Source organism: Atractosteus spatula, chromosome 1 (assembly GCF_055471065.1).
Source record: "Atractosteus spatula isolate fAtrSpa1 chromosome 1, fAtrSpa1.hap1, whole genome shotgun sequence".
Classification (NCBI taxonomy): Eukaryota; Metazoa; Chordata; class Actinopteri; order Semionotiformes; family Lepisosteidae; genus Atractosteus; species Atractosteus spatula.
This window is the reverse complement of record NC_142706.1, coordinates 63,389,730-63,405,047: the sequence shown is the minus strand read 5'-3', so window position 1 is coordinate 63,405,047 and position 15,318 is coordinate 63,389,730. Positions and strand designations below refer to the sequence as shown.

Sequence of the window (15,318 nt, the reverse complement as noted above, 5' to 3'; positions counted from 1 at the left end):
GTTTGACTAAAATAGAGTTGGAGGCAACTAAGTGGTTCCAGATCCTTATCCTGTGTAGGAAAGGGGCTAATCCAGGTGTTTATGGACTTGTGCCAGGGAAGGGTCTTAAAATCCTCCATCTAAGAAAGCTGCCCAGCACGCCAAATGCAAATTCTTCATGCATGTTTTAAAGATGAAAGTATAGTTTGATTTTTGCAAAAAGAAAGCAAAAACTTGCACACTAAATGATAACCAGGTATGCTGTATAATTAAATAGCCACCTTTAATCAGTTATGTAACAGACCACTGCACATGCACCACATTTAGAAAACACCACTCTTAAACCCTGAAAAACCTTATCTGTACCTCAGAAACAAGAGTAATACAATCGGAATCTGTACCTGATATCTGCTGAGCCCAAATGCCATTTATGATTTCTAATTTCTGAAATAAAGAAAAAAGATTGAACAAAAACTTAAAGCTAGGCTATAGAACAAAACAGAACCATCAGGCTGTTTTGTGCTATATTCTGTTTACATGAAACATGACTATTGCAGAAAGTTTTTTTTTGTAGCACAGCATCGTACCTCATTGTATTTTTGTCCCTTTGACCAAAAACTAGTCATTGACAACAAAAACATCATATATTAGGAAGAGCTGCATTTTTCCTGTTGATGGTGCGAGCTTCAGTAATCCTCAGAAAATGGATTATCCTAAACCTGAAGCATCAGGAAAAGGGAACTGGCTGGTTTTGTTAGGGGAGTAGGGAGTCAGGCTAACAAGAAACCGATAACTAGCCAAGAAATCCTCTTTCTCTGCAGTGGCAGATTCCTCAAAGCCTCTTCTGTTCCCGGGGCAGGGGCTAACAGTGAAGCTGTACAGGGAGCAGTGCTAATCCCAATTTAAAAATCTTTTTTTATCCTCAGAAGAATTTCGTCCCTACAGTTTCATTCTGATTTTTGTTTTTATGCCTGGGAAAGAGAGGATTTTTGTATTACAAACATCATCACATGGCTGGAGCTTTGGGCAATTCCCACCAGCTATACCCCTCACCTCTTGGAAAGGGCAGGCACATTAGCCTTGAACGGTGTTAACGAGCGAGTCCTGAAGGAGCCGTTGTAAATCATTTCAGTGGTGGAAGACAGGAACAGAAAAAATGTCAGCATTTGTGTTGAGTAATCCATAAGCAAAAATGGTTTTATCCAAACAAATCCAAAAATATTTTGTTGCCACTAAGTTAGGTTAACACCTAATTCCTGAACTACAACGATGCAGATCCTAACTTAGAGGTATGATGCTAAGACTTGGATGCTATAGGTGGAACAGATTAAGAAACACATGTGACCACGATCTGAATCAGCAGTTTGATTACATGTAATACACTAGCACAGCGACCCAGGATAAGAGATGTGTCCTACATGTGTTACTTGTGCTGTCTCAAAAGTTTTTTTAATGTGCATAATTTGGACTTGTTCATTTCTCAGGCACTGTATGAAGTAAATCTCTTGTAACAAGATTTAGATGGCAAAACCAGCCTTAAGTGAACTTGAGCGTTTTTGTTATGTAACTAAATACAAGATCACTTCTTATGCAACCTCATCTGGCACAATGTCCAAAGGATGTAGTTTGCAAGTGGGCAGCCTCACTGTAACTTAGTCTGTCAGCCTTATTGCCACGGCCCTTTGTCATGCCTTTGGCCTGATCTCCTTGCCACCAGTTGAGTGTACAGCTGGAGTACAGCTCGAGTGGAGACAGCTCAGTGATGCGATGTAAAATACGCTGCATCTGTTGTCTTTCCCTTTCTGGAGTGCCGTAATTTTTAAGTCAGGATGAGCGGTTGGATTGACGTTTTAAGACAATTTTTCCCTTCCAGTGATTTGAGTTTTTTTTTTTGTGTGGTCGCCTCCCAGGTTACAGTGAACTTGTCTCAAGAAATAGTTTCACCAAATAGAAGTGTACTAAACATTACAACCATCTTTTAAAGATTAAATAACATTGAAATAATAATGGTCTAGTACAGAATCAATCCTCAATTCAAGACAGAGTACAGTGAGTACTTTGCATAACAACTGAAGTAAAACTCAGACTTCATCAGAGTCTTAAGGCTTCTGTGCCCCCAGGCTGCGACAGCTGGAGTCTGGTATTTACCAACTTTGTAGACTCTTATGGAACAGGCTGTTTTTTATGGCAGTTCAGTAGATCAGCCTGTCCACTCATGGCTGAGTCACTGCTGTCCTCAGTGCTGGTGGCAGCTGGGCAGACCAGGCCTGATGCTCTGGACTGGCTCTGTCCTTAAAGCCAGGTGGACGCGTGTCTTTAAGAGGTAGGCTGCAGGTGGCCTTTGTGCACGTACTCCAGCGCCGTGGCGATTGTCCGCATGTCCATCTCGATACTGCGGGCCCAGTTCTCCACATCCCCAATCTCCTGCAGAAGATGACACGTGTGAATCACACATGCTGGAGACCCAGAAAATCAACAAGACAAAACAAATGCCCTGCAATTTCTCCTACCAGTAGAGCTTACACTTGCTCCTTTGCATTGAGAACTGCAGGAATATTTGGAGTTCTACATGCTAAAATAATTGATAGTAGACCTTCCTGAACTTCCTCACCATGTTTGTAAAATACAACTGGATACTCTTTATCAGTTTAGCTGTACTGATACACACAGTATTAGGTAACTGTCACACAGAAGCAGATTTCAGGTATTGGGTAACTTTGATGTACTCCATCCTGCTGTTGTGTCAGTTTTGATATTTTAAATTAATACAGGGGGGTTACCGACATGAAAAGCATTATTTGTTAAGGGAGCATCACTACTAACACTGTGGAAAGAGCTCATTATGAATGTTTCACTGCAGTTACCTTGCTTGCACAGTAGAAGGCAGCATTGTCATGGATTTCTAATGCAGACCAATGAACTCCAGGGGTCTGGTTCAATTCAAAGTTGAACAGCTTGCTAGGACCTCTTTAAAAAGCTACATACTGGTCCTTGTGAATTAGATTTATTGCCTTTCAATATAAATGTTCTAAAAAGAAAAAAACAATGAAAATGCTAAACCACTTCATTATTATAATGTGAAAAGGTCAAAATTTTAATTTTTACACTTACTTGCCTCTTTGCCAACAATTCAGTTTTGGTTTTGAAAATTGTCAAAGCGCAGATTAATGTGCTTAAATAAAGCAGTATGAAGCATGAGAGCCTTTAATTTTGTAATTTGCAAGTGATAGGTCTTAAATATTTTGAGAGGAATGACAGCTCCACATGTGATTTCAGTTCCTTTTATAAGATCACTTTATTGGCCATATACAATTTCTTGCATTAGGAATGTGTCTTTTCGCAGACCCTAGCTTGCTCTCCATGAGACACACAGACACACAGACGGGGAGAGAGAAGCATGGGGTCAGAGCGCAGGGTCAGCCATTTATACAGCGCCCCTGGAGCAGCTGGGGTTAAGAGCCTTGCTCAGGGGCCTAATGGAGTAGGATTCCCCTGCCGGCCGCGGGATTTGAATCAGCAACCATCCAGACACAGGCGCAGATCCTTAGCCACAGTGCCACCGCTCTGCCCTTTTCATACTTGCAGACAGCTTGACAATAGCAACTTTGCTATTTCCCAGTGGCAACAAAACAAAATGTTTTCATATGGTGCTATCGTGAAAAGGCATCAAAATATAAAAACAGCTTCTTTTTGGGTCTGGCCACCCCAGAAGAGTGGCTGACACTTTGCGGAAGCAGCCCTCATCTTGCTTGTAAGGCATTCTGCTTACTGGTATCCAGAAACATGCCACTGGGATTTGCCATTCAGAAAAGAGTGGCTACAAAGTAAAGAGGGTGGCATTTGAAGTGTCCGGGACAGGTGATCTAATTTCGTAGCTGCATGGCTCAGCGTGGAGCGTGACAATAGTGCATTGAGAGATTGGGTTACAAAGCAAGATCCTTCAAGATGCATTTGGGTAGCACATAACCCACAGGCATGCATTGCAATACAGCTTCAAAGAAGCCTAATTTCTTTGTGCATTATCAGCCTATACAATGGAATCATCTAACATTCCTTCTAATAAGAGTGTTAACAACGGGCCTTGTCAGCTCTGCTATAATTGGGTTCCTACAACACACTGCGGTCATGTGTTTATAAGGCTGCATTAAATAAGACTGTTCCATATTTACAATGACGTACAATAAGTCGTACAAATGTTTGGAATTCATCTTAATCTGTAGACTCAACTTTCAATCTTAATTTTAAAATGTTCTCAAATTAGTTCCACGCCTACTAATGTACAGTAATGCAGTTTAATTATCTGAAACAATTTCTGCTCAGTTGTTCTCCCTACATTAGTCTAGGACTGCTAGCATATACTTGTATTTTATTGTATTAAATTGTGCATTTCCTTCAGATTTTTGCTTTTTTTTTTAGATAATGTGCCATCAAAGGAACTATAATATAAAATGTTATGTCACTGTATACACAAGTCTAATATGACTTAATATAAAGCATTCTGACCCAAAGTCAACAAATCAAACCTGAATTTTCCCAGAATAATATGGAAAGTAAATGTGGAAGTTTCTTTTAGCTTTCTAAGAAAAAGTTAACCAACACCTCAAAATGTAAACCACGGACACAAGGGAAATAAAAAAAAACACATTCATTTCAACTTGGAAATCTAGAATTAGCCTCAGATATAGTGTAACATTTCTCCCCAGTACTCAGTTTGCCAGGGGCTTTTTAAAAAAGAAGCAATTTGTTCTCAGGCTTCTGGGAATGAAAATTCCTAAGATGCACATAATTTTCATTGAGGCCAAACTGAAAGTATACTGTCAAAACAAAAACACTTTGTATATGCATATTATCTGGAACTGCAAATTTCTAGTACATCTGGATAGTAAGCTGTGTTTCACCATCTAAAGTTTAGAGGAGTATAATTCTCAGTCACTGTGCTATACACAAATCAACAGAAAAGAACAGAAAGTCCAGCAGGCTGTGTTAGCCTGGAAAGGTGGTTTGCAGCTAATATAGGTGAACTAATAGGTGTGTTTATCCCATCGGACTAGCCCATCGTGCCTAGCCCATCAGAACTCACCTACTGTTATAAATTGTGACTTTTATTTAGTCTAACATGGGTAAGATATACAATATATCTTGAGGATTGTTCTAATTGTCATCTCAATTCATCAATGAGATTCTGTTTCTCTCAGTCCCTTGTCTTCTGCCCACTCCAGGTCCACAAAGCTCTCACCTTCAGGGCCTGGTTGAAGCCCTCCACCATACTAATCCACTGGGCTGTCTGCTTGGCAAACTGACTGGCCTGGATTTGAAGCGTCTTCACCTCATGGTCCAGTTTGCGCTGGTTGACATACGCCTGGGCCACCCTGCAAGCATACAAAGAAAATGAGCAATCAGAGAAGATGCTCTTACTCTTCTAACTATGCATCGAGTTAACTCAGGGTGTCCCTTTAACCTATACTTTTAGTGGACCATCCCATATGAACACACTAAATAAAACAGCAGCAGATTGGAGTAGTAGTCCTGAACTTGGAATTGGAAGGTTGCATGGTTGAGTCTTGGGTGGAGCACCCAAGGGGTATACCCTTGAGCAAGGTACTGTACTTCAGTCAGATTGCTGGATAAAATACCCAGCTATATAAACAGTTATAAACGTAAGCTCTTTGGATAACAATGTCAGACAAATTAATAATAAAGTTACTGATTCATAGTTATATTTTAGATAGCTCAAGAACACTGCAGTGGATCTGGGATGGACTTATGCTCTTTTCAGCTGCAGTTCTAGGACGTTTTAAAATACATAATCATATTTCTAAGTACATATTCCTTCCTAAAAAATCTATTACATCAGTGCAGGAGGTATATAAACCACACATCATTAAAGTAAACAATTTTACAGCAATTGGTATCAGTACTGTAGATAAGGTTCTCTCTCTTATCACTAGTAAATTCCAGCTGTGTGATTAGTGTGACAGAAACATAGATTGGTCCAGCAGTACAGGGAAGGAGGTGCCTGATGATCACTCACACAAGATGAGTACTAATCACAGCACTTTGCAGCGTGAAGTCAGCCTCCCTCCAGAGACGGCAATCAATTAGACAATCAATACAGTCTAAGGCTGTACAGTAAACTAATGATTTAATCACTGTGCTAAACAGAGGGCCGGGAAGATTTCCAGTAATACAGGCATAAGCTTGGTTTATTGGAATCCATAATGATCAAGCTGTACAGCATCACATTCCTCTTCTTTTCTATCAGACATAAAATATCTACTATAAAAACAAGTGTCCAAGATTCAAAGATTTCCAGACACAAAGTTTCTATTTAGTTTCCCAAGAACTGATGGCAATGTTAAGGACGGCCTAATTAATTCAATCCCGTATCTGCTCCTCTGCATACACACACCACCCCCACATTTGTATTTCTGTGATAAGTGGCAAATGGGAAAGATAAAAACAAAGGGGCAGGAATAGAGTGCTCCCTTCAGGTTCTGCATTTCCCTGCATCTTAGATGTAATAAATATTGTCGTAAGGTTTTTTTGTATTTAGAATGGAACCATAAGGAACAACAAAACATGACAATTTAATTTCAAATAACAAGCAATTAGTGTGATTTTCAAAACTACTAACAATAGATGAGTGTCAGATTGTGAATATATTATGGGAGGCAGGGAGAAAATGCTATTCGTCACTGATGAGTTATTGAGGAACAATACCCCCCCCCCACCCTGAACAAATACTATTAGTCTAGAAGAAATACTAGACACTTTTTTCTACTGATGTATTGAGATTAGTGCTCTCAACATAAAGTCCTTCTGGGCTATGATATATCACAATTCGTGGGTCCAGGGTATACAGTTACATTCCTATTAAGTCTCCCATATTAGCAAAATGAGTCCCAGAGGACTTGTCAGTGTGACCCCTGTTCATATTTTGACATAAGCTATTTTATGATCAGCTTCATAATCATTCTTAAAAGCGCATTTTATCCACCATTTTCACCCCCCTAAAGAAGTCCCAGAATCCCTCAGGTACACAAGCAACAACTGAACAAGTAATAGGTTTATTCCACGCTGAAGAAAAGAAGAAAGAGAGGCTCCACGGCCGAAACGTTGTGTTTTCTGTCTTTTTCAGCATGGAATAAACCTATCACTTGTTCCTTTGCAGCCTACGCATGCTGACGCAGCTCCCCACCTGAACTACTACAACCAACAACTGGTGAGACCTCTACCCAACTGACAGTGCTGGTAGCTGAATGTATCCATTAAAATATCAGTTCTAAATTTAGCATGCTTGTTTGTGCTCTACGTGACATTTAGAACAATTTGATACTGATTCAAAACAATTGTTTTTGCAAATTCTGCCCAGTGACACTCGAAGTTGACAGCTTTCTGCATGGAGAAGTGCACATCTTGAAAAACTGGATGCTGGTTGTGCATGAGGAATTCTGGGACTTGTGAAGGGGGGGGGGGGCATTATGTTTTGAGGCCTCTTTCCAGATGCAGCTGGATAAAAGGCTTGTATATAAATCAACTACCTAATCTATACTATATGGAAAATTACCAGAATAAAGAAGAGTGTCATTTCACAATATATGCAATCAGAACGAGATCATTGGATTATGTGGATGTCCTGTAGTCATTCACTAGTAAAAATAACACCGGCAGAGGTGTCTTTACCAGATCCCTGTCATCTGTTTCCCATTGTACTGCATTTGTATTATGTATTATGCAGTACATCAGCTTCTCCCCCTGCCTTTGAATGATCTCTTAGCATGAGACATGCTGGCTGTGTGGGAAACGCATTTCCTCCCAGGGACCACTGCAAGTGCCGCATCCAACAATAATAAAGAAAAACTCTTGCTTCTAGCTGCAGCCATGAATGTATCCTCATTAAGGAATACAGTCCATATATCAAGATCTTTTGATTCTGTTAAAATAAAAAATACATCCTATTTATTTTAACTTTAGCTTGTTTTGGACATCTACTGTTATGTATTACAGAAGATGTAGCAAATAACTACATGAAGGCTTAAAAGCTTTAAAAAGCTCACTGCTGTCTGGGCTCTGAAACTTAGCAGTGCTACCGGCTAAACAGATGTTAAAAATAAGAAATTAATGTTGTCCAAAACTCTTGCAAGTCTGCAAAGATTAATTAAAGGGTAAAGGGGAGCAAGATATGCAGCCAAGCTGTCAAACCCTGGCTTTTTCAAGAAACAGCTAACTGGGCCAGGTCTCGTTTGTTCAACTTGCTATGTTCTCATGACTGATCCGAAATGAGTTCAAGCCTTGTTCATGCTGCTCCGCGCCATGTGAGCTTCCTTCATCTCTCGCTTTGTTGACAGAAGAGCTCAGCTGCTGCTAATTCGGGCATGTTGCTAAATTTGTTGTGGAGCTCTGAGGTGGGAGGGGTCTGGGGGGGAGGGGTTAGTGGGTGTGGGGGGGCATCAAGCAAGGACAACAGCTGAGGAAATGTTCTACCTTCACAGCTGGACAGCCCACCCCTGTTTCTCATGCCTCCAGCCCGCAGGGACCTGTACTGGACAGGCAGAGCTGGGCAGGGCCCTCTGGAGGCTAGGGGGTTAGTGGGTTGCTAGTGTTGCCTGAGGAAGGGGAGGGCCTCTCACTGGATTTCCACTTTTCTGGTCTAGATGTACATCCAAGCTGAAAAGCAGTTCCTATTTTCCTTACTGTCCCTAATGTCCTCCACATTGCAATGCCCTGCCTTAGTAAAGAGATGCTTCAGGGACAGGCAGCAGACAAACCACTTGTCCCCGAGTACTTTCTTCACTATTTATATTCTGCACAGTGTAAAGATCTTCCCTAAGAAGTGCCTTTGTGATGTAACAATTTCGAAACGTTCCAAGAAAAAAAATTAGATGTTGTAGATAAGCAAAATACATGAACCGTGCGTATTCAGCTGTGAATGAGAAGATATGTTGCATTTCGGTGGCATCATCAATGATGCCAGGCAATACCTATTCGCTGAACATTTGTACAGAACAGTTCTCCCCAGGAAACCGTATCAAGTGCTGGCCAGGAGTCGCTAGGACTCAATCCCAGCGACAGGTTCCCCGTGGAGCTCACACACAGCCACAGCTTACCCCACATTGAGGTGGTCTACCAGGGCTTCGGTCAAACAGGTGGCTGCTGCGATCGCTTCACGCCTGCGCCTCTCTGCAACGGAAAGCACTCTCAGCTCGGACACTGCACTCTGACATGACAATCCAGTTACACTCCACTCTATATAAAAAGCCCCCCCCAATATGATCTGAACTAAGGCACGTTACTTTGACCCTATAGTGTCTGTATGTTGGACTTGCAGGGACCAAGACATAAAGACCCCAGCCCAGGATTACACACGGTTTCTTCAAAATACGTATTGTTCCAAACTCCATTTTGGCGATTTTCTTCTCCCTAAACATTAACTTTCACTATAGTTGTCTATATATATATATATTTTGCTATTCACAGGTAGTTCTACACACCTATAATACATTGTGGCTCTGTCACTGAATAATCAAACGGGTGCCCACGACGACGAACGATTCCAAACATTTTACACTCCACATACAGATAGCCACAATTAGTAATGAATAGCTCTGATGCATCCTTTACCCACTAATTTGTCTTGAAATCGTATCAGTGTTTACAGCAGTAAATAGTAAATGAGAATTTGTTCTCAGTTGACGTAACAGGTAAAAATAAAATATATACAAACGAAATTAAAACTATCGTGGCAGAATATATCGGTAACGTAAATCAGTTTATTTGATGGAAACCGGGACGGTCAAAAATGCAAAGATCTGCTACACTTAAAACGTCTGACGTGGCAGGAACTGCCCAATATTTAAAAAGCGATTCTGTTTGCCATAAAATACTTCCTGCAACAATGTTAAAACAAGATAGACTACCAATCTTCCAGTTGCATTTCGAGTTAGATAATCAGAAACCAATCGCGACTGAGGTAGGCGGGAGGAAGATTAGGAAGTCCCTGTGGTGCAATACGCGGCACCTTCTCGATGTGAGCCTCGGCGGTCCGAGACCCTTTCCTCAGCGGCCTCAACTACTTGAGCGGCCGGTTCTTCCGTGAACTGCAGGCCTCTGGGTCGAAAATAAATTTTAAAAATCGGTTTTTATTTCATAAAAAAAATTACCTTGTAGCTCCTTCCTCTCATTCTGCTTTGCTTGATGTTCTTTTAGGAGTCGAGAAAGCATGTCTAAGGTTTTTTCAAAATATCTTCTTTGACGGTTTCACGTTTGTATATTTTTCCCGTGCGCTGAAACCGCATCAGATGTTGGCAGTCGGCTTCCTGCGCGTCACAGCGGCTGGAGCGATTCTCCAGCCAAACAGCGCTAAGGCTGCAACTGAGACGCGATTAGTCGGGATTGTATGTATCGGTGTGAATGTCGGTTTTCTGATTTTTACTGTGTATTTTTATTATGTGTTATGCAAGTAAGGAATCGCGTTTTAACAGCGCAGACGATGAAAGCCCGAATTCTATTTTGCATGTATTTTAAAAATCCGATTTAAATATTGACGTAAAAGATAAAGCTATCAGCCAAAGAATGGACTTCCACGGATTCAAGAAGGCATGTCAAATATTCACCATGATTCAATTCAAGTGTCAAGTTCAAGACTCATTTATTTATTTATGTTTTTGTTTCCTAGATATACAACATGTGGTGTTTGTTTAATTCCTTCAGTTCACGGATCTGGGACAGTTAGAGGAGGTACAGTATGCTGTGTTAAAAAGTTTTTTTCTGTTTATTTTCCCACAGTCCTCTTTTTTTTATCATCATTATTATTCAGCTGGTGCGTTTACATCCCTGCTGTTTCCAGATTGGCCACAGTGCAAAACACCCTGAAGGAGTTCTTGAGAATAGAACCATGGCGTCTATTTTTCTCTGCACCTCCCAGAACCCCTCTTTGGGGAGTTGTAAATGGTCTATGTCTTGTTCTCATGTCTAATTGGAGTACTGATTCAATAGCATTCTGTTTTATTTTTGTGTGAATGTGTGTTTCTTTTTGGCACATCTTTTCCACCCTCTTCCAGACCTAGGCTTTTTCTGCAGCTAGGAAGTTAGACTGCTGTTAACATACAAGTTCCCCCAATGGTGTTGATTTTTAAGGCACTGGCTCAGATCATCTGTGCTTCCCCGTCCTCTACTGTGTGTCATTTGCCGTATAATCATTTTGGGAGCGCTCCACGTGATTCTCCGGCGGCGTTTCCCACGCAGCCCACTGAAGACACAGCTGCTGCAGACCGGCCTTCCCAGGGCTGTGTGAAAGAAACGGAGCCTGTAGCTGTGCAACTACAGCAAGACACCCAGCACAGAACAGAGCAGACACAGACACATCTGTGTGCGGTGGTGTACCTTGAAAAGCCCGATATATGTAACTGGGATGTGGAAGTCCATCCATCCATTCGTCCATGTTTTAAGTGCATCTTTTAATTCGGCCTGGCAGAGCCGACGGACACAGACACTCACACCAGGGCCAGTTTCCCCAGAAGCCAATTCAGCTGCCAGCATGTCTTTGGATGTTAATAAAACCAGAGTAGTCTGCGGTGGGGTTTTCATCAGTGTCTTCAGGGGCTTTAGTTGCACCATGTTTGTAAGGAAATGTGCTATAGAAAAGACTAGGCAAGGCAGTCCTGTTTCAGGAATAGGCTACTTTTGTTCTTCTCTGCAAATGTCAGAGATCATGCTAAATTTTAATAACTGATTGTAGGCAGGTGGGTCCATTAAACCAGTAGTTTTATCACCCTGCAACTCACAACTGGCAGCCCACTGAAGCTCAGCAGGTGTGAGCCTGGTCAGTATTAGGATGGGAGACCATCTGGGAAAAACTAAGGTTGCTGCTGGAAGAGGTGTTAGTGGGGCCAGTAGGGGGCGCTCACCCTGCGGTCTGTGTGGGTCCTAATGCCCCAGTATAGTGATTTGGACACTATGCTGTAAAAAAAAAAAAGGGGGTGCTGTCGTTTGGTTGAGATGTAAAACCTGACTCTGTGGTCATTAAAAATCCCAGGGTGGTTTTCGAAAAGAGTAGGGGTGTTATCCCAGTGTCCTGGCCAAATTTCCCCCTGGCCTTTTCCAATCATGGCCTCCTAATAATCCCTATGTATGAACTGGCTTCATCACTCTGCTCTCCTCCCCACTGAGAGCTGGTGTGTGGGGAGCGTACTGGTGCATCAACTACACAAACCATGATTGCACGCCCTGCCTTAACAAGAATGCGGTTCACTTTTTTTAAAGCAGAACAACATCAGCCTTCTTCAGTGTGTCTTGTGTAGTTTTCCCACCTGTTTCCTTTTCTTGTGTTTTGCCTTCATACTGTAGATGCGCAGAAAACGTCTGACCCAGCACAGGTTCAGCCAGGCGAGCGGCAAGCCAGCTGAGCTTCCTTTCTCACAAGATTAATATTGAAACGCGCCGATGAAGGATGCGCAGGAGCCTCAGCACTCAAGCTGGATTCCATGGGCAATATAATCCAAGTGGTGTTGCTCTCTAAATTGTTTATTGAAGTCTCGGCCACGTGTTTGCAAGGAAAAGTCCTCCGCTTGTCTTTCAAAAAGGCAGCAGGCTTGAATCCTCTCTGCAATAGACTCTTCAACATAAACCAAAGCTGCGCATCCATCTTATTTTTATATACACACATGAAGTATATATAAAAAGAATGTTAGCCATTAAATGCTAAACTTGGAGCACTGTGCGAGCCTGGCAGTGATTCAGATCCTCTCAGAATAAGGCCCTGGGGGGAGGGGTTATCAAATAAGTCCACTTTTCTGCCTTGGTGCCTGAGACATTATCACTGCCTGTGGCTCACAGCCAGATACTAACTAGCTTGATAATGTGTCACAGGAGAAATAGTAGAAACAGGGATCAATTGCCCTGGTCCTGCCACTGAAGGTATTGGTGTGCACAGGCGGATATTATATGAATATATATATTAAAAACCAACAAAGTAAAGCTCCGATGCCATTTAAACCCTTTAGCAATTGAGATGTGCGGTCTTGAACTCTGAGTTGGAAGGTGACTTCTTCTTTTCCACTGTTGCATGAAAATAGGCTCTTTGTAGGGCTGCAGAGAAGCCTAGCTATTCGCGATCTATAAAGTGTTTCAGCTTTTTTTCATATGAACATTGGTGGGGAACTATTCTGGCATATGGAGGGTTCTGAGAAATGATGTGTCAGAGGAGCAATCACAGGGTGGAGGTAGAGGCATGAAAGGAGGCATGAAAGCAATACTTCAATCAACACTATGAGTTGTGCCAAAGGGCTGCAATTTTAGCATACAGGCCTGGTGCATGGAGGGTCCCCAGTCCTGTTCGGTGGGGTTTAGTTGCCTTGTGGAGGGGTCCCCAATCCTGGTCCTGTAGACCCCCACACATGCTCCTCCACTTGAACACTTAGGTGCTTGATAGACCTAATAAGATAAGATCACTTTATTGGCCATATACAATTTCTTGTATTAGGAATTTGTCTTTTTGCATACCCCAGCTTGCTCTCCATGAGACACAGACAGGGAGAGAAGCTTGGGGTCAGAGCACAGGGTCAGCCATTTATACAGCACCCCTGGAGCGGCTGGGATTAAGGGCCTCGCTCAGGGGCCCAATGGAGTAGGATTCCTCTGCCAGCTGCTGGATATGAACCAGCAACCTTCCAGCCATAGATCCTTATCCACAGAGCCACTGCACCTCCCGTAAGAAAACCCCATATTGCCCAACATGGGGCTTGAACCCACAACCCTGAGATTAAGAATCTCACACTCTACCGACTGAGCTAGTCAGGCACTGAGTGAGTTTAGGATTAACTTGAACTTGCACTTTGTTTTCAGTCCCTAAACATGGTGGAGGGTGCTTTTTATCTATCATTTTTCATAAGTAACTGAAGATTTCTGACTTTTGAGCAGAAAATACAAGCAAAGGCTCCAACCAAACAAAGTGTTCTTTCAGTTAAGGACTGACTTAGGTAAAGAGCTCAGCTGTGGTCTAAACCAGCAGTGTTGGGGTTCCCAAGACCAGGACTGGGAACCTCTAGCATCGTGTTTTCTCTATTTCTAGCATGACAGCAACTCCAGTGCCATGTCCAGCACCTGCGATTTGTGGTGACATCAGTGGGAGGTGCTGACTCTCCTGTCAAGCGCCGCGGAGATGGTAGCATTTCAAAAGAGCACAGAAGGGTGAGCTGGAGGGCACTTCCGCTGGTTGTCATTTTACCCTGTGCAATGGAAAGGCGAAATAGAGCACACTGTGTTTAGAAAATTTCCACTTCATATCTGAAGTATTTATGAAGAGAAATAAAAAAATGTGGAGGGAGTCTTGTTATGTTACGAGTTATGTCATCTGAGTGTGACTCCCTTAAACCAGCTAGCTCTTGACCTTAGCTTTTTGGAGCCCAGGAATGTGGGAAAAGAAGAGAACAAACGTGACCCAGTTCGTTTCTGCTCTGATTTTGATCAATGATCAATCTCCACATGTATCAGAAATATCAGTCGCCTGCCTTGAGTGCATTGATATCTAGTGTCAAAACCTTCCTTTTCGGAAAGGTTTTCACTTAATTAGCATCTGTGTCTGCTCAAATTTCTTCTGCTGCACTTCTAACCACTTGTCTTTCTTCTGCAGTATGTACTTATTTTTTAATTTGCTATCCTTCTGCTCTGTTTAAAGGCGATATATAAGATTAATAATGTTATTATTGTCAGTATAACGCTATCATTAAGCTTTCTTGCATTTTTATAAGGAGACAGACCATGCAACATGTTCTAAATTGAGTAATAGAGTTTCATTTTATCCTTGCATGCTTCTGGTCAGATTATAAATCCTCTGGCATCTCTATCTTGAGTTCTATCCCAGCGGTGGTGGGAGCACACTAGGAAAGACCTTGATTTACCTCACAGGTCAGCGTTGCTGTCCAGTATTACATCGTGGTGCGACGTGTGACCTATCTGCGAAAGGAAATTTAGATTGCTGAGTGTTGGGGCCTTTGTGTTTCTAGCAGTAACCACTGCGGCCGTGTTTTACTGCGGCTGTCACGGTAACAGACACTTGCTCCCTTCACACAGTGTGGGGCGGACGCCTTGGTGAGTCGCACCCTTCAGCTTGGCTACAGCCACATTTATTTTCCCCTCAGGAATGAGCCTGTCTGTAAATAATAAACCCCTGAACCGACTCTGGACTCTGGAGTTATTTAACGGTTGGAAAGTACATTTTAAATAAAAAATGACTCACTGTTTAACCATTTCCAACACTGTGTAATGGTGTTTGACCTTGGACATGATGTGATGTTTGTGGACTGATTTCTAACAATTGATTTTTATGCCTGTACGTTTTAC

At 42.1% G+C, this 15,318-nt stretch overlaps 1 protein-coding gene across 1 annotated transcript; it reads right to left on the bottom strand.

Moving 5' to 3' along the window:
* Positions 1–245: 245 nt before the first annotated feature.
* bloc1s1 (biogenesis of lysosomal organelles complex 1 subunit 1) lies at positions 246–10,313 on the bottom strand. The gene is made up of 4 exons (XM_088917771.1): positions 10,140–10,313; positions 9,087–9,159; positions 5,216–5,348; positions 246–2,403 (listed from the first exon to the last, which is right to left on the bottom strand). Exons 1-4 carry the CDS (start codon positions 10,198–10,200, stop codon positions 2,296–2,298), a joined length of 375 nt encoding a protein of 124 aa, XP_088773897.1. The 5' UTR covers positions 10,201–10,313; the 3' UTR covers positions 246–2,295.
* Positions 10,314–15,318: the final 5,005 nt, after the last annotated feature.

Excerpts from the sequence above, each read along its gene's own strand:
- bloc1s1 (XM_088917771.1), bottom strand. The coding sequence starts at position 10,200 with ATGCTTTCTCGACTCCTAAAAGAACATCAAGCAAAGCAGAATGAGAGG. Across the intron at positions 9,160-10,139 it reads TGAGAGGAAGGAGCTACAAG|AGAGGCGCAGGCGTGAAGCG; the intron begins GTAATTTTTTTT and ends TTTCCGTTGCAG. Across the intron at positions 2,404-5,215 it reads GCTTCAACCAGGCCCTGAAG|GAGATTGGGGATGTGGAGAA; the intron begins GTGAGAGCTTTG and ends CATCTTCTGCAG.